Below are 19,505 nucleotides of genomic sequence, written 5' to 3'. Positions count from 1 at the left end.
TACATTGAAAATATCATTCATCACAACTTTGTGGGATTTATTCCTAGACTGCAAGGATGGTTCAATATTTGTAAATCAATCAACATCATACAACATATCAACAAAATGAAGGATAAAAATCATATGATCTCAATATATGCAGAAAAAGCAATTGACAATATTTAATATATATTCATGATAAAAATTATTAACAAAATTGGGTTAGAGGGAACATACCTCAATATAATAAAGGCCATATAAGAAAAACTCACAGCTAACATCATAGACAATGGTGAAAAACTGAGAGCTTTCCCTTTAAGGTCAGGAGAAAGACAAGGATGTCCACTCTCATCACTTTTATTCAATATAATACTGGAAGTCTTAGCCACAGCAACCAGACAAGAAAGAGAGGTAAGAGGCAACCATATTGGTAGAGAAGTTAAACTGTCACTCTTTGCAGATGGTATGATACTAACATAGGGAACCCTAAAGACCACCAAAAAACTACTAGAAGTAATAAGTGAATTCAGTAAAGTGGCAGGATATAAAAATAATAAAAAATCAGTAGTGTTTCTACACACAAACAACAAAGTTGCAGAAAGAGAGATTTAAAAACAAACCAATCAAAATTTACAATTATATCAAAGATAATAAAATACCTAGGAATACCCTTAACAAAAGAGGTGAAATATCTGTACTCTAAAAATTATAAAATACTGATGAAAGGATATGTAAAGGACACAAACAAATGGAAAGATATTCCATGCTTGTGGATTGGAAAAATTAATATTGTCAAAATGTCCATGTCACCTAAAGCAATCTACAGATTCCATGCAATCCACATCAAAACACCAACAACATTTTTCACAAAACTAGAACAAATAATACTAAAATTTGTATGGGATCACAGAAGACCCTGAATTGCCAAACCAATCCTAAGAAAGAACAAAGCTGGAGATATCACAATCACTGATTTCAAGATATACCATAAAGCTATAGTAACAGAACAGTACAGTACTGGGACGAAAATAGACACATAGATCAACAGAACAGAAGAGAGAGCCCAGAAATAAACCCATAATTTATATCGTCAATTAATCTCTAACAAAGGAGCCAACAATAAGCAATGGGAAAGAAACAGTCTTTTCAATAAATGGTGCTGGGGAACCTGCACAGCTATATGTAAAAGAATGAAACTAGTTTCTAACACATTACACAAAAATAAAATCAAAATGGATTAAAGATCTACACATGACACCTAAAATAATAAAAATCCTGAAGAGAACACAGGAAGTAATTTCTCTGGTATTAGCCATTGCAACATTTTTCTAGATAATGTCGCCTAAGGTCAGGAAAACAAAAGCAAAAATAAACTGTTGGGACTACATCAAAATAAAAAGTTACTATAGAGCAAAGGAAATAATCAACCAAACCAAACTAATGGCAACCTACTGAAAGGGAGAAGATATTTGCAAATGACATATCTAATAAAGGGTTAGTATCCAAAATATATAAAGAACTTATAAAACTCAATACCATTTCTAAAGTTCTGAGTTTATTCCATTTGGTTCTTGTCTTGATTTTAAACTTGGAGTTAACTGTATTAAAATCCCATCCCCTTGATAGTCAATTCACCTATAACTAAAATTTTGTCAATAAAATCAATCATGTTTTCATCTATGTCTTAAAAGCACATTTCTTTTTGTATCAGTTATTTCTAGGTTTGATGATAGGATATTGTCTGTAATTTCTTGTTCTCCACTGTTAGTTTTAAATTTATCATTTTTTCCTTCTAACTGTCCCACTTTCTTTGTGCATTTTTTATAATTCTAACTGAAAACATTAAACTCCCTTTGTCCCACTTCCACATCTTCCAAATCTCAAGTCTAAATCCATTCTCTTTATAATCTCCTTTTTAAGCTATTTCTGATGAGTAATAAATTGTTTTCTATTCCAAAATAGTGCCAAAAACTCTGTAATCCATCCCCCCCAAAAAGTGAAATCTCAAATTCTCTTATACTTGTCTCTCAAGAAAACCAAAAAATCACTCTATCAGTAGCCAATTTCTCAATTTAGGGAAATACTACAAAAATATTCCTGGGTCATTTTCCTGATGCTTATTTTTTTTTTTTTTGGCAGTGCTTCTAAGAATATAGTTCTTGGTCTACTTGCATGGGAAAGACCAAGATCCTACCCTATTTTCTGTGTCAGAATCTCTGAAAAGAAAGGTCAGAAATGTGTACCTTGGAAAATCTCTAAAGCTTGAGAACCACCACGTATGGTATATAAAATGCCCATACCTGTTGTTTAAACATAAAAACAAGTATAAAAATCAGGAACTAAATTTTTGCTGATAGAACCACCATTTTTCTGACTATGCAGATTCAAATCCCCAAGTTCCTCTCTTATGATTCCCCATGTGTTGCCCATGTGACTCTTCCCGGCTTGTGTCACTGCCATTCCCTCATCCTGTGTACTGGGTGTTTTTTTCTGTAGTCTTACTCTGCTTCCCGTCTAAAGTCTTGTCCTCTCAAGTGTTCTGACATCCCAGCCATTTATAATAAGTAAGGTAAACATGCTAAAAAGCCACTTTAATCTGCCAATTATGTAGACAAAATTTTACCTGTGGTTTACTGCAGTATTCCCCAAAGTGTGATTTATTTACTGGTATAATTTACATACAATTAAATGCACAGATGAGCTTCAGTGTTTTTGGAGAATTGTATAGACCCATGCAACCAAAGTCCATATTAAAACTTTAATTTTGCATTCATTTTGTCCAAAAATAATACAAAAAATATGCCTAAAAATATTTAATATTCCAGGGGACTCTTACTGCTCTTGGCATGTGTGTAGGGACCTTGGCAAGGAGTCTTGAGTACGGCGTGGAGACTATGCAGTGTGGACGGGAGGAGAGAAACACTCCCCCTGTGGGTCTGCTTTCAGCATATTGCAGTGAGTTTTGATTCATATATGACTAGTTAAAGTGACCTGTGTTTTGTAGCATTCATTTTTCACCAAACTAATACAAAAATGAGTAACTAGCTGAGAAATATTTCCTCAAGTGCACTTCAGATTAAAGATAACACTAACGGTGCATGCAAAAGTGAACACCAGGAAAGAGGCAGGATGCTCACTCCCTGGACTTAATCAGTCATGTCATTAGGTCACATCACGAAGACCTAAGCAGATCAAGTCAGCCTGACAATTTTTAAACAATTAGTAGAATTACTTGAAATATGGACTTACATCCAATATAATTAATAGTAATCAGAGCTCTATGCAACCTTTGAGCATTGAAGTTTTAACTAGTGATTATGCATGCATAATTATGAAACATTAGAGGGCTTATTCAACTTATTTTTAACTCATGGGATAAGGAATGAAAAAGTTATGTCTTCAATCCAACAGGTAACTATTTTAAGGTAACATTACACAAATTACCTGAAGTAGATCAGAGATAGCTACAGACTTTGTGCCTTCTTGAATAAGGGCTAGACTCCTGCTTGATTTGACCAATGGTTGGTAGTGGAAATGATGTCATTCCAGTGCTGGGACTAAGCTTTAAGAAGACTGGTAGCCTTCACTTTTAGCTTCTTAGAAGTCAGTGACCAATGCTGTGAAGAAGGCTATCGAATAAGGTGAGGCCCAGGGGAGGGGAGAAGTGAGTAACCACCCTGGATGTCTATATCCCTGGCTAGCTCCCAGCTGAACGCACACATTTGAGTAGCCTCAACTACACTGTGAGAGAAGCAGAAGACCTGACTTGTCGATCCTAATCAACCCACAGAAATATGAGAAATACCAAGTTGCTGCCATTTTAGGTCACTAATCTTTTGAGTGAATTACTGTACAAGAACAGAAAACTAAAGCACTACCCATTGTCTCTACAGCTTCCCTCATGTTTCCCCAGCTTATATTGTTTTCATGTTTTCATGCATTTTGGTTCATTTCCACAGTTACTTGCCCTGAACTTTATCGTTTTTCCCACTGGCTGTAATAGGTTAATGACTAGAGGAACATAGCAAACCAAGTTTTGAGAATGGTAAAGCCTTCCCACAAACCCAGGGTCATGATCCTTTGGGCTATTACTTGAGAAAGAAATAGACTTCTATTTGATTTATGCCACTGTGTTTTGGAGGTTCTTTCTTTCTTTCTTCTCCTTATTTTTTATTATGTTATGTTAATCACCATACATTGCATCAGTTTTTGATGTAGTGTTCCATGATTCATTGTTTGCATACAACACCCAGGGCTCCATGTGGTACGTTCTTTATAGAAGTATCTAAGCTTGTACCTTTACTAATATAAACACTTCCTACCCCATTACTATACATAATATAACTTATCTTTGGATTCAATCAATGCTCTCATTTTTAGCAGATCTATTTTTGTGAGTTCCAGTATTTCTAGCTTATTATTCTACCCTATGTGATCTTTATGGGGGACAAGACAAGAAGTTCAATGTGTTTAAAGTGAGTGGTTTTCTAGAACAATTTCCAGGGGAAGCCATAAAGATATGAATGATACTGATACTCAGTACTATGACCTGTGTAGTAGGAGAAACATCTTCCAATAATATGTGCCCAAAAATCAAGCTTCTCTCATGCCTACATAATAATAGTAATACTTCACAACACTCCAGCTTATTAGCCAGTAATAAGTTTCTGATAATAGTGAAGAATAACCCACAGAATCCTAAAAGGAAAAGAAGAAAATTTCTGAATTAGTGGAGGTTATTCAAAATTAGAATCAACACCCTGGAAAATAGAAAGGCCTGAGGGAAGGCAACTCACAGACTATGTGTGAGGTTACTTAATGTTTGAAAGGCCAGGGTGTAAACAAGGATGCAGTTATTAGGTGTATGGCACTGGGAAAACAAAGCTAAACAAGAAAAGTAAAAGCAAATAAATAGAAATTCTGGACTCTCTCTCCAGTATTTGTGAAATTTGAAATATAGAAAAGAGGGAATTCCTTTTTCAATTTAAAATATATATTAAAAGCTGAATCTTCCTCAGGGCTTTTCCAACATGAGCATCCTGTACACTTGAGCACAAAAATACTAATATGTAATAATGTTCATCTGAGTTAATGCGTGCTTGTAAAAAATGTTTGAACCCACGTTTTCAGGACTGGTGTCTCCATTCTTAACCAGTGTGTGACACCAACTCTTTAGTTGCTAGGATATTCATAATATTATCATAATTATCATACTTATTTTGAATAAGTAAGTGTGATAATTGATAATATGAAAAGTAGCTACTAATTATATTTTAATATTTACATGTTAGTATGTAACATCCATCTTATCTATATATTACTTTTTAAGGATTTATTTATTTATTTTAGAGAGAGAGCATGTGTGAGAGGGGGAAAGAGGAGAGGGAAGGAAGACTCCCCGAGTGCTGAGCCTGACTTGTGGCTCCATCTCAGGACCCTGAGGTCATGTCCTGAGCAGAAACCAAGAGTCAGATGCTTAACCGACTGAGCCACCCAGCTTCCCCTATATGTTATATTTAATACATATTGCTTGTCATACAGTCGGTGCTCAGATAAGAGTACCCAACATTACAAAATACTAATATTACAAGCCAGTATTATAAACTAAAAGTTAGTAGATCTTCTTATATTATTGGAAGTAAATACACACTCCATCGTATCTTTGTTAACGACAGTGTGGGAACTGTCATGGAAATGACCTTCTTTGTCTCTTGTGAGAGCTTTGGACTTAAAGTTGATTTTGTCCTATAAAAGTATTGCTACCCCTGCCCTCTGTGGGTGTACATATGCCAGAAATACATTCCCATGCCTTCACTTTCAGCCCACTAGTGTGCTCAGGCTTAAGTGAGTCTCACATTGGCAGCTTACAGTTGGATCTTTTTAAAAAAAATCCATTTAGCCAGTCTATGTCTTTTAATTGGAGATTTTAAACCACTTACAACTGGAGTAATTATTGATGGGTAAAGACTTACTATCGTCACTTTATTGATAGGTGTTTTGCAGGGCAGCCCAGTGAGGGTGGATCAAAGCTCCAACTCAGGGCTGACCAGTCATCCACAGAGCAGAAAGCAGTTGGGCCCCAGGGATGGCAGACACACTGTGACTTAGGACCCCGAGGGCAGGGCACAGCAGGGACTGTGCCCTGGGGCCGGTCTCAGTGCAGTGACAGTTTCAGCTCCAGGGAGGAGACAGAGCCAAGGGTTCTGCGCAGCTCTGTCAGCTAGGTTCGGCATTGGTGAGGACTGTAGAGTCCTCCCTAGCAAAGGCAGCAAATGCCCATGATGGTGACGTTTGCTGGGATTTCCCCGCTCTCCTGGTCCCATGAGGTGGAGTCCCTCCAAGGGGACCCCTCCTGGCACCAAACTGCTCAGATTGGGGGAAGGCATAACGCAGGTAAAAGGCTATTGCTTTCCTATGTGGGAATCCTCAGTCTGTAGGCCCTGTAGAGTTTCTGCTGTTTTCATTGTTGTAGTCTAGAACTTTCCTAGAGCAATTCCCATCAGTCTGTAGTTATTTATTACTTTGTTATTTTTGTGGGCAAGACAAGAGTTGGGGCCTCCTAGCCCTCCATCTTGCTGACATCACCTCCTCTGTATTTTTACTAACAAAAAAAAAAATTCTTCCTTTCACTTAGTTAGAAATTTTATAATTCCCCTTTAGTTTGGTTCTGTGGTTCTATGGTTTTCCAATTTAAACAGAGTGAGTTCTAGTTCTTCAAACTTCTCAAGATTTTCTTTGAGCCTAACAATTTTTAAAGAAATGTATCTTGGGTTTTTAAAAACAATTTGAAAAGAATGTGTATTTCTCTTTGCTTTTTTTTTTTATTTTCATCCTCTTAGTCACTTAATCACTATATGCTTATTGAGTTTTTATCAACTTGATCTAAGTTCTAAGAAGGTAGCTTTAAAATCTTTCACTATGATAATGGTTAAATTAAAATCTCTCTGTATTTCTAATAGTGTTTGTTTTATATGAGTTTCAATGACATGCCATTAAGTAAAGTTACACTTAATCAAGGGTTTGGTTTTGTCAGATTTTGTTTCTGCATCTTTTGAAGTAATCGTGGGTTTTTTTAAATCCCTTTTTGCCTATTAATGTGGTGTATTACACTGGCTTATTTGTAAATAAAACCAACCTTGTATTCAGGGGATAAATTCCTTTTGGTCAAAGTGCAGAATCCTGTTTATAAGCCACTGGATTTGATTTGCCTGTACTCAAATGAGAAAATCTACATCTATATTCCTAAGAGATATTGTTGTATAACTTTCCATTCTTGTGATGTTTTTGGCTAGTTTTGGTATCACGGTGATTCTAGCCTCCCAGAATGAGTTAGGTAGTATACCCTGCTCTTTTATTTTTTGGAAGAGTTTCAGAAAGATAGGTGTTAAATCTTTTTTTGGGAAAGTTTGGTGGAATTCACTGGTCAAGTCTTCTGGTCTTGGGTTTTCCATTGAGAAGCTTTTGATGAATATGTCAATGTCCTTACAGGTCATAAGTTTGCTCAGAATTTTCTGTCTTCTTGAGTCTATTTCAATAACTTGTGCCTTTCTAGCAGTTTGACCACTGCAGTTTTCTAATTTGTGTATGACTGCATGTAATATGCCCTTATATTTTCATGTTCAAAAGGTCAGCAATAAGGTCCTTTATTTCATTCTAGAGTGAGTAAATTGCTTCTTCTCTTTTATATTCTTGATTAACATAGCTAGAGCTTTATCAGTTTTGTTGTTCCTTTCAAAGAATGAATTTTTGTTTCATTGATATTAATTTCCACTCTAGTCTTTATTTGAGAAGAATGTATATTTCTTTTTTTTTCTATCTTAATCCTCTTAGTCACTTAATCACTATAGACTTATTGAATGCTTTCTCTGTTTTAGTTTTCTCTGTTTTAGTTTACTCATCCTTGTCCAGTTGGTGTGAGAGATTACCTTGTTGATTAGATTTTTCTTCTCTATTAATGTTGGCGTGTTCAATTATAAATCACCCTCTGAGTATCTCTTGATCTTCATCCCATAAATTTTGGTGTGACATGTTTTCATTCCTTCTTATCTCAAAGTAGTTTTCTAACTCTCTTTGGGGTTTTTCCTTTGAACCACTGGCTATTCAGGAGTGTGTTTTAATTTCCATATGTATGTGAGTTTCCAAATTTTCTTTGTTAGTGATTACTGATTTCACTCCATTGTGGTCAAAGAATATAGTTTGTATAATTTCAATCATTTTCAATTTAATGACACCTGTTTTTGTGGCCTAACATGTAGTCTATATTGAAGAATATTCCATGTGCATTTGAGAAGGTGTATTCCATTGTTTTGGGTTTGAGCATTGTATGAATATCTGTAGGGTCTGGGTTGGCTTGCAGTGCTGTTCAATTCTGTCCTTGCTCCCTTCTATCTACCTGTTTAATCCATTACTGACAGTAGGGTATCAGAATCTCCAACTATCATGAGTGAATGGTCTATTTCCCCCTTCAGGTTTATCAGTTTTTGCTTCATGTACTTTTGGGCTCTATTGTTAGGTGCATATAAGTAGTATTACTTCAGCTCATTTTTATTTACCATTTGCGTGGACTGTCTTTTCACATCCCTTTACACTCCAACGATCTATGTCTCTGTATCTAAAGTGTGTCTCTGTAGACTGTATAGTTAGATCATGTTTTCCTTTCTTTTTTATGTATTCTGCTAATCTCTGCCTTTTATTGGAACATTTGATTCACTTATATTGATTGTGATTACTAAAAAGGTAGGATTTACGTTTGTCATTTTCCTATTTGTCTTCTGTATTTCCTGACTTTTCTGTACCTCTGTTACTCTATTACTGACTTCTTTTGGGTTAAATGGGTATCTTTCACATGTACTGTTTAAATCCCCTTGTGTCTTTTCATATAAATCTTTAAATTGGTTAAGTAATTTAAATCCTTAAATTTGCTTTCCTTTCTAGTTATTATTGCAAATACATATTTATACATTTCATGTCCATCAGTGTTGATATACAATTATTGCTTATAGTGTTTTCTTTATATCAGATAGAAAAAGATTTACTAGAAAAAAATACACCTATGCTATCTTTTATACTTACCTATGTGGTTGTTTTTACCACTATTCTGTATTTCTTTTTTTTTAAGATTTTATTTATTTGTGAGAGAGACCACAAGCAGAGATAGCATCATGAGAGCAGGCAGAGGGAGAAGCATGCTCTCCGCTGAGAAGGGAGCCCGATGTGGGACTCGATCCCAGGACCCTGGGATCATGACCTGAGCTGAAGGCAGACGCTTAACTGACTAAGCCACACAGGCGTCCCTATTCTGTATTTCTTCACGTAGAATTGAGTTACTCTCCATTGTGCTTTAATTTCAGCCTTAGATTTCTCTTCAACCGTTCTTATAAAGGAAGTCTGCTGCTGACAAACTCTCTCATTTTCTTTTTCTGGGAATATCTTAATTTCTTATTCATTTTTTGAAGGAAATATTTGCCATATTTAGAATTATTGATGGGCAATTTTTTCTTTCAGTACTTTGAACATGTCATCCCACTGTTTTCTGGTATCCATGGTTTCAGATGATAAATCATGTTATAATTTTATTGAGACTTAATATCCATGAAAAGTCACCATTTTGTTACTGTCAAATTCTTTATTTGTCTGTGTCATTTCATAATTTGATTGAGATATGTCTGGATTTCTTTGAGTCTATACTTTTTCAAAACTCACTGAACTTCTTGGATGTGTAGACTGTTTTCCTGAAATTTAAGATGTTTTTAACCATTATTTATTGATATATTCTTTCAGCCCCTTTCTCTTCTCTCCTGGGACTCCTGTTATGCATATGTTGGTATACAGAATGGTATCCTACAAGTGTCTGAGGCTCTCTTCTTCACTTTCTCCACTCTTTTTTTCTTTCTGTTCTCAGATTTGATCATCTCAATTGATCTCTTCAAATTTGCTGATTTTTTTCTTCTTCATGCTTGAATCTTCTATTAAGTCCTGCTAGTAAATTTTTAATTTCAGTTGTTATATTTTTCAGTTCCAAAATTTCTATTTGATTCTTTTTTTATATAACTTTTGTCTCTTTGTTAATATTCTCTATTTGATGAAATATCATTCCCATATTTTAATTCTTTGCACATGATTTCCTTTAGTTCTTTGAACATATTTTAAATACCCAATTGAAAGTCTTTGTTTGTTCTTTCTCCAATTGAAAGTCTTTGTAAGTCCAACATCTGGGCTTCCTCAGAAACTCTTTTGTTGATTTGTTTGCCCTGTGTATCAACCATTCTTCCCTGTTTCTTTCCAGTCTCATAATTTTTATTAAAACTGGTCATTTCAAACAGTATTATGTGGCAACACTGAAAATCAGATTTCTTCCTTCTCGAGGGTCTATTGAAGATATTGCTTGTTTTAGTTGTGCTCATTTGTTTTCTCAACTAATGATTTCTGAACTAATACTCTAAAATCTTTATTCTTTGTCATGTGGGGCCACTGAAACCTGTACTTAGTTTAGTGGTTAGTTAATGATTGGACAAAGATCTTTTTACAAATTTGGAAGCAATAAATCTCCTAGTCTTTGTTGAGGAGCACTTTGTGCATTTTGGATCACATCTTTAGTCCTTAGTCCTGCTGTTTAGAACTCCACCTTAACCTTTGCTTTCTGCTTTTCCAGAAACCCAAGGTAAGCCAGAGATAAAAACCCAAGGCATTCTCAGATGTTTTCTGAAAATACACACAGCGCTATTCTTATTGTTGTCCTACGATTCCCAGAAATATGTCAAAGCTTTATACAGACCCTATGGATATCATTCCTAGCTTTCTTTTTTAAGTTTACTGTTTAGCCTATTGCTTGTCCCAATTGTTATCTATCACTTCAGGCAGCAACAAAGTAAAAACACTTGCCTGTAATTGTTTTTGACAAACTTCTCCCCCTTCTGCCCCCTCCAGCCCCCAAATAAGGCTTTTTTTGTGCTGGGTAAAATCTGAGTCAGCGTTTTATGTGGGCTCTTTCAGGGAACCACCAGCCAGGTCACATGACGATTCTTGGAAATCAGGCTTTCAAAGACCTCCAGTTTTGTTCTACTTCTTCCAATGACTGACAAGCTGCTTTGGGAATGCAGGTTGCTCTTTTTCAGTGCTACTGCTGAACTAAAGAGCAGGCAATGGGACTCAGGCAAGTGAAAAATTCCACTAAGTTAAAAAAAAATGTTATTACAAATAGCTGTTTTTCTTGAATAAATGTTCTCTGGGTTGCTTTAAGCCTTGGTTAATTCAGGAATTAATGATCCAAAATTATGATTTTCACTTTTTTTTTAAACCAGTTTTTCATTGCTTTTATGGAAGGATGTATTTTCAGAAGCCTTTACTTGACTATTTTCAATGACTTCATCTGGGATATGTCCTTAAATTATTAAAACTTTAATCTAATCTTACATGTACTATGATTTTATTATACTGAATATAACAAACTTAAATGGCTTCATTAAATATACCACTCAATGTTTGTGAAATCATAAGTACCCAAACAAAAATAATTCAGTTCACCTAAATTTATGTTGGTTTCATTGAAAATTTTAGTTTACCAGGAAATTCTATTTTGTACTTATCAGTTGAGATGTTATGGTCACTTTTTTTGCCCTTTAGTACATGCTGCAATTTAAGCCTAAATTTCACCTTACTTTTTTTTTTAAGATTTTATTTATTTGACAGAGAGAAAGAGAGACAGAGAGAGAGCACAAGCAGGGGGAGCGGGAGAGGGAGAAGCAGGCTCCTGCTGAGCAGGGATCCTGATGCAGGGCTTGACCCCAGGACTCTAAGATCCTGACCTGAGCTGAAGGCAGACGCTTAACCTACTGAGCCACCCAGGCACACCTCATCTTCTTAATAGAAAACATGAAAGGGGAATTGGTTGGACTATCAGAGTTTTGCTAATACCCCCCCAACCCTCCTCTCCATTTTGGGATAAGACAATTTCCATTTTAAGGCAGTAGTCAATTTTGAGGCTTTCTTTGAATTATGAATCTTTGACTTTGCTTATAGTTTGAATATCTTTCATTCAGATTATCCCTGCTAATCCCACCTTCCACCGATATAATGGTATTTTTCTTGAAGAAAGCCAGTGGACACATCATAAGAAATAATGGATTGAGTTGATATAGGGTCAGGTTGCTGGGGGTTATCAATAGTAGAAGCAATAATTCCACCATTGATGATAGTTACAGTGGGACCAGTGAAGGGGTTGGCAACAGTCCTCAGATGACCTTTTTACACACATCAGGATCCACATCTTCACATTCAGTAAGCAGACTACCAAGAATGTGTGAGAGCAGGAGGAGAAATCTCCACATGGTAACTGAGAAAGCCAGCTCTGAGGAACACATGCATTCAGAATTATTTGGGTGGGCTTAAGGAAAATTAAGAGTTCTGGAAAGTAAGTAAAATCAGAGCCACGGAAATCCCATTTTGTATGTTTGGTTTTTGTGTGTGCGTACTTCTATTCTTACCAGTCTTATTTAACTTAGGAAACTTGATTTTTCTTCCTAACAGTAATGACAACATCAACTAACATTTATTGAGCACTAACTTTTTTCCAGGTGCTATTACACACTTACCTGTCTTAAATCCTCAAAACCCTTTTTTAGAGGGTCTGTTCTTATCAACTCAATTTTTAAAGAGGAGCAATATGAGGCAGAGAGATTAGCAACTCACCCAGTATAATCATATAATTATGATTAGTAAGTTTTAAAGTCAGTATCTGAACATAGTTGAAACTCCCCATACAACACCCTGCCTTCTAGAAATGCAAATACTATGAAATTATATAATTTTATTTAACTTAGCTGTGAAAGCAGAGTTAGTGCTAATGGGTACGTCCATTATTTAGGACTATCCATCCTAGTTGTACCATCAGTTGGTGGCTGATGGTAAGGAATAGCAATTCATTATTCTGCTCTCATTACTATGTTGGCTCCTCATTTCACTTAGAGTAAATGACAAAGTAGATTGATAGTATACAAGATTCTATATTTTCTGGCCCCCTCTTATTTTTCACATCCTCTTTCTTTCTTAAAAAAGATTTATTTTTTGTGAGAGAGAGAGACAAAGAGAAAGAGAGCATGTAGGGGAGGGGCAGAGGGAGAAGGAGAGAGAGAATCTTAAGCACTCTGTGGTGAGCTTGGAGCCCGACTTGGAGCCCGACTTGGGACTCAATCTCAGGAGCCCATGGCCATGACCTGAGCCGAAACCAAGAGTTGGATGCTTAACTAACTGTGCCACCCAGTCACCCTCACATCCTCTCTCTACTTCCCTCTCCAATGCTTTTGATCTCTTTGATGCTTCTGAAAACCATCAGGAAAGCTCCAGCTTTTATCTCTGCCTAGAAACTATTCCCCCAGATATCAACATGGTTAATTCCTTCAATGTCCATGAGATTTTACTCAAACCTCACTTTTTTTTTTAAAGATTCCATTTATTTGTTTGATAGAGACAGAGACAGAGAGAGAGAGAGAGAGAGAGCACAAGCAGGAGAAACAGGAGAGGGAGAGGGAGAAGCAGAGCCCCTGCTGAGTAGGGAGCCTGATGCAGGACTTGAACCCAGGACCCTGGAATCATGACCTGAGCCAAAGGCAGACACGCAACCAATGGAGCCAGCCAGGTGCCCCAACACCCCTTCTGTACTTCTACTCCCACTTATCCAGCTCTATTTTTCCCACAACATAGGCCACTCTCTATCTTGTATAATAAATGCATAAGTGTATTTATTATATTTATTGTTTGTTGCCTGTTTCTGTTGCCAGAACACCAGTTCCACGAAGTGAGGAATCTGTCTTCCTCCACAGAGTAGGTGCTTATTTATTGCAAGAAAGAATAAATGCAATTTCTGACAGTGAAAGAAACTCATGAATACCAATGGATTTTAGCCCACTCTGGGGAGCATGATTCTCCAAGACTGTCTTTAAATTTCATCCTTTGGACTTTGTACATGCTATATCATCCTTCTAGGTATTTTCTCTCCAGTTTTCTACTTGGAAACCCTGATCTTTCTGCTGATAGAACTCTTTCTAAGTAATTTTCTCAGAAATACTTAGCACTTTCTTTCCATGATCCCATGTAATGTGTGGTCCATAGCTTATTTCTAGTGCTTAAAACTAGGTGTTTTAATTTACCTTTTGACATGTTTCTACCCATAGACTCCACCCCTTCCTAACCTAGAACATTTATCTCTCATCTTTGATTCTCTAGTACCTACCATAGTGACTGATATGCTGTCAACCCTTCAGTTAATGAAAGGAACAATGGCTATTTCTTTTTATCTATGCCAATGCCCTTACAGACGTAAAAGACTGATGCTTATGTTCATAAGGTCTTTTTAAAAAATATAATTGTCTAATCTCTGCGACTGGCATATGACATGTGTGTAGTTCTAGAGACCAAATGCTTGAAACAGAATTGCTTAAACTTTCTTTACAGACAACATTTCTAAGTAGGCTATAGCGTCATATTTGGAAATCTGTCTAACATCTGTAGGCTACTGTATTATTGTGTACGTGTGCATACACACAGGCTGAACACACAGGGATAGAAAGGGGTTGAGGGTAATGCTTAATTCCACTGACTAGTCAATCTGAAACACACTTCAAAAACAACCCCTTCTTCATTAAGAGATGTATGACCTGTCTCACATGCATCTGTCTCTCTAGAGACTATCAACCATGCAAAGCAGCAACATCCATATTTCAGCAAAAGCAATGAGAAGAGTAGCATAATCAATCAGAGAAAGACATGTATCATATGACCTCACTGATACGAGGAATTCTTAATCTCAGGAAACAAACTGAGGGTTGCTGGAGTGTTGGGGGGTGGGAGGGATGGGGTGGCTGGGTGATAGACATTGGGGAGGGTATGTGCTATGGTGAGCGCTGTGAATTGTGCAAGACTGTTGAATCACAGATCTGTACTTCTGAAACAAATAATGCAAGATATGTTAAGAAAAAAGAAAAAGAAGAAGATAGCAGGAGGGGAAGAATGAAGGGGAGTAAGTTGGAGGGGGAGACGAACCATGAGAGACGATGGACTCTGAGAAACAAACTGAGGGTTCTAGAGGGAAGGGGGTGGGGGGATGGGTTAGCCTGGTGATGGGTATTAAGGAGGGCATGTGTTGAATGGAGCACTGGGTGTTATGCACAAACAGTGAATCATGGAACACTACATCAAGAACTAATGATGTAATGTATGGTGATTAACATAACAATAAAAAATTAAAAAAAAGAGTAGCATAATCAAATTCTCATCATTTTTGTTTTGGTACAATTACCAGTATATGCACAAGGATGAACTAGAACAGCTCCTGTGAAATTTTTCAAGGAAAAATTAGCCAAGGGTGTAATGTACTGTGTGCCCTTGGGTAATCATGATCCTTCTCCCATGTTCCAAAAACCCTTATTTAATTCAGTCATATATTTTCAGAATTACATAATTGTATTCAACCAACGGTAAAATACTAATAGAGCAAACAGTGTACATTTTCAGTTGATTTTTTTTTCAAATTTTTCTTAGAGAAATCTTCATGAGGTAACACAGAGAAATCTACCAATATGTATATAAATACTCATTTTTTAAAGTTGTTTCACTTCTTCAATAAAAATTTTTTTTCCATGTTTTCTTCTACACATTTCATTCACTAAAACTAATTCTAAGGGAAAATTGTTATTTTTGAATTTATTCTTATGTAAAAATAACAATTTCCAAGGAGATCAACTTTGCTATTAAAGGTGTTTCCTTTGATATGAGACAACTTTTTCTACATGGATCTAGAGTGATAACTGAGAATGTAAAATATTAGTAGATACAAACCAACAAGGATGGAGTAGAGGATGCCTGGCCTATCCGATGGCGGCTGAATATTCCGGTCCTGGTCAACAGCTTGGATGAGCGGGGTAACAATGATGGGGTTCAGTTCTTCCTGGAAAAAAATTCAGAGAGTTTAGATCTGCTTTATTTTTAATGCCTCATGAAGAATCGACCCTTGGATATTGGATATTATAGTTTGGACAGCTAGATAATATCGGAGCCAGTACTTAAACTCAGGTTTCAAGATCTGTAACTTAACATATTAGACTAAGAATTTTGAATCTGAAGAGGGAACAATGTGTCCTCAAGGTCAAAATGAAAAGACATAGTAATTACATACTTAGAACTTTCTATCAGGAATTTCTCCTAATAAGAAAGCAAGGAAGAAAGATACCAATAAAGTTTGAGTCTTCCCTAGATAATTAAATCAAAAGAAATGTGAGGCTATCAAATATCATTTTTTATCTTTGTCTTTAGACAAGATTTGTAAGAATATCTACATTCTTTTTCTTCCTACATCATGTTTTGAAGTTTCACATTAATTAATTATATTAAAATAAAATCTTTAATAATTGATGCTTTAATTGAATAGTAATCAAAGCCCCATCACTGCAAATTTCATACAGTTAAAATTAATTCTATACCATGCATGTATGTACATTTAACTTATAATTATCCATAAGAAGATGTTGTTTAAAATAGTAATACATTTGTCTAAGTCAGTGTTTCTCAATATGATGTCCACTGGTGTACTGTTCTGCTATCAGGATTGGCAAACGTTTTTCTCTTAAGAACCAGATAATAAATATGTTTATGCTGTGCTGGACATAATGTATCTGATTCAGCTTTTCAACTCTGCCACTGTAACACAAAAGCAACAAGTGGGCATGACTATGTTGCAATAAAACTTTATTTACAAAAACAAATGGTAAGTAGGATGTGATTTGTTAACCCCTGTACAAAATTACAAATTATAATTTATAACAGGTATGCTGAAAAAAACAAATGTGCTCTCTGCACAGATAAGTTTGAGATACAGGGTATTAAATAAATTTTCAATCTACTCTACTGTAGGTCTTTTCAGAGGCTTATTGTGCTAATTTGCATAATGACTGTCCAAGAAGGGGGTTTATTTGCACATTTTCTAGAATCATCCATTTACATCTTGAACTCTTACACTCTCTTAGAACACAGTTTGAAATACTGCTTTAAGACTCTACAACACTCAGTCCAAATATAATAGTAATTTTAATGGGAAATAATGTCTATTTCAATATCTGACTTCACATTCTAAAGAATCACTGCAATGTTTCTTTATGTTATTTCTTTTCAAATGATAGAACCTTGAAACATATCATGTACTTTCAAATAAAATCAGTAATGTCTAATCTCAGCCGAAACGTATAGTGGTGCCATGCTAAAAAAAGGCAATGATATTAAACTGTAATGTATGATACTTAATTTTGATTAAGTTATATTAAGTTATTGAAGTTGCAATAATTAAAGATAATCATTGACCAATACTGTGGAGCTCACATACATCTGAGGGGCTTCATAATCTTTAATGGGCTCTCAGTAGTCTAAAAGTTATTAATATCTTCCTAAAAACAAAGAGCTCCTGGTAGGGATAACTTTCTAATATTCTATTCACTTGTTGAAATGTGGATTCAGAACAATGAAAATGTCAAATCAATATCAAAATCACTCCATTAAATCCAGATGACTACTGTTTTGTTGTTGTTGTTTTCACACAATACAACACATTACAACACAACACTTCCTTTGCTCCCTGTTTCTGTCCCTCTTTCTCTGTTTTGCTCTCTCTCTCCTCTCCCCACCCGACTCTCTCTCTGTCACTCACACAGACACACACACAGCTTCCCAATTTCCATTTTACTTCCTCTGTAATCTGGGATTTCTCCTGGAACTGACAAAAATCCAAAGCTCTTCAAAGTACATATGTTTGAATGCAGGAGTTAAGGGTTGGTAGCGCATCCTAGACATTTTTCAAAGGAATCTGACAGCTAAAGTCACCATACAGCTAAGCTACTTCAGTCTGGTTCAACTAGTAAATCTGTGGTAGCTTTTCCCAAAGTACAGTTCTACTCAGACCTTGCAAAGGCATTTCAAATCTCAGGATTTTTCCACAACCCCATCCTCCTTCCCATGCTCAGAGAAATATACTAAGGGATCTTAGGTTCCTGCTGTTGGAAATAACTTACCCAGAATTAACAAGAATTGAATCTTTGCCCAGATAACTTGAGAGTCTCTCTGCTGAACACCTTCACTCCACTATTTCTGTGGAGCTGCTAAGTGACCGACACATATGGTTTTAGTTTTGGTAATGAGTCACATAGTTTAAAATCCTCTTCCTGTACAATCTAAAGTTGTTGGGATGAGCAATGGGGTTTTAGCCATGTTATTTACAATTATATGAACAATAGAGAGAACTAAATATAACATGGTAAATGAAACCAAGAGGGAGGGAGAGGTGCTAATAGGATTGCTCATCTTTCATAGTCGGTTATTAGTAAATATATGGTGAGAACTGAAGAAATAGACAGAAACCAGTGTGCTATTTAGAATCAGAAGAATTAAAAATGGAGATAGCAAAATGACGACTCAGGAGAGTGGGTCTAGAAGTGAAGGTAGGTGGGATGAAAGGTATTTATTTAAAGTCATTCGGTCCTGTGTCACTATGCAGTTACCACACCTTGAACTACTTTTAATATTACAAATACATAAATTGTACTAGGGAGAATAAAATCAACCCTCTGGGTGAAGGCTTCAATAAGTTTCTGGAAATTTGGGAGAAGCATAGCTGTCTTAAATAACTTGTTAGGACTGACTTTTGTGCTATAAAGACTATAAATTATCTTAAGAAAAACTATTTTTCCTTTTCTTTAAAGATTTGTTTATTCATTTTAGAGTGAGAGAACAAGAAAAAGCATGAGCAATGGAAGGGGCAATGGGAAAGGGAGAGAGACAATCTCCAGCAGATTCCCCCCGATAGAGGAGCCCCATGCAGGACTCAATCTCACGACCCTAAGATCATGACCTGAGCTGAAATCAGGAGTCCAATGCTCAACCAACTGAGCCACCCAGATGCCCCCGAAAAATTACTTTTCTTATGCTACCATTAATGAGGTTTTCAGAAAATCTAGGTTTAAAGGTGAAAAGAATGAGTTCTCAGATATAATTTCTAAGATTATCTCCCGAGTAGATGGGGATCTTTGAATCTTGAGAATTTTTAACACTAGCAACACATATCATGAAAGGATGTTGTGTTTTGTTTAGAATGACACTGTTAAAATATTTAACATAATTTTTCATAAAGATAAGTAACATTTAAACTGGAGTATGGAAATTATACATGCATTCATTAGAAGAAACAACATAGTAACATGCATCATTTTTTGAACTTTTCTCTCACCAAAAAACCTCTATATTAGATGCAGCCAGGCATTGGAAGGGCATACAAATAAGCAAGAAAATCACAGAGGGATACAATTCCTTAGAATAAGCAAGAATTTTATGGGAAAATACATGTAGGGACACCTGGGGGGCTCAGTCGGTTAAGCATCTGGCTTTGGCTCAGGTCATCGAGTCCCTCATCGGGCTCCTTGCTCAGCAGGGAGTCTGCTTCTCCCTCTGCTTCTTCCCCTCCCCCACCTCCTCTCTCTCTCTCTCTCTCTCTC

The 19,505-nt window shown here is 36.1% G+C and overlaps 1 protein-coding gene across 1 annotated transcript in view; it reads right to left on the bottom strand.

The window, feature by feature from the left end:
- The window catches only part of PCDH15 (protocadherin related 15), a 1,645,434-nt gene that overhangs the window by 398,043 nt on the left and 1,227,886 nt on the right, over nucleotides 1–19,505 (bottom strand). Inside the window, exon 11 of the mRNA XM_073878941.1 lies at nucleotides 15,811–15,919. Coding sequence (XP_073735042.1) covers nucleotides 15,811–15,919 — 109 coding nt within the window. The remainder of the gene's footprint in view (nucleotides 1–15,810; nucleotides 15,920–19,505) is intronic.

This window comes from Callorhinus ursinus, unplaced genomic scaffold, assembly GCF_003265705.2.
Source record: "Callorhinus ursinus isolate GAN/ISIS: 27379988/994484 unplaced genomic scaffold, GSC_fseal_2.0 scaffold32, whole genome shotgun sequence".
NCBI classification, from domain to species: domain Eukaryota; kingdom Metazoa; phylum Chordata; class Mammalia; order Carnivora; family Otariidae; genus Callorhinus; species Callorhinus ursinus.
The sequence above is the reverse complement of the archived record's forward strand: the minus strand, read 5'-3'. Positions and strand labels throughout refer to the sequence as shown.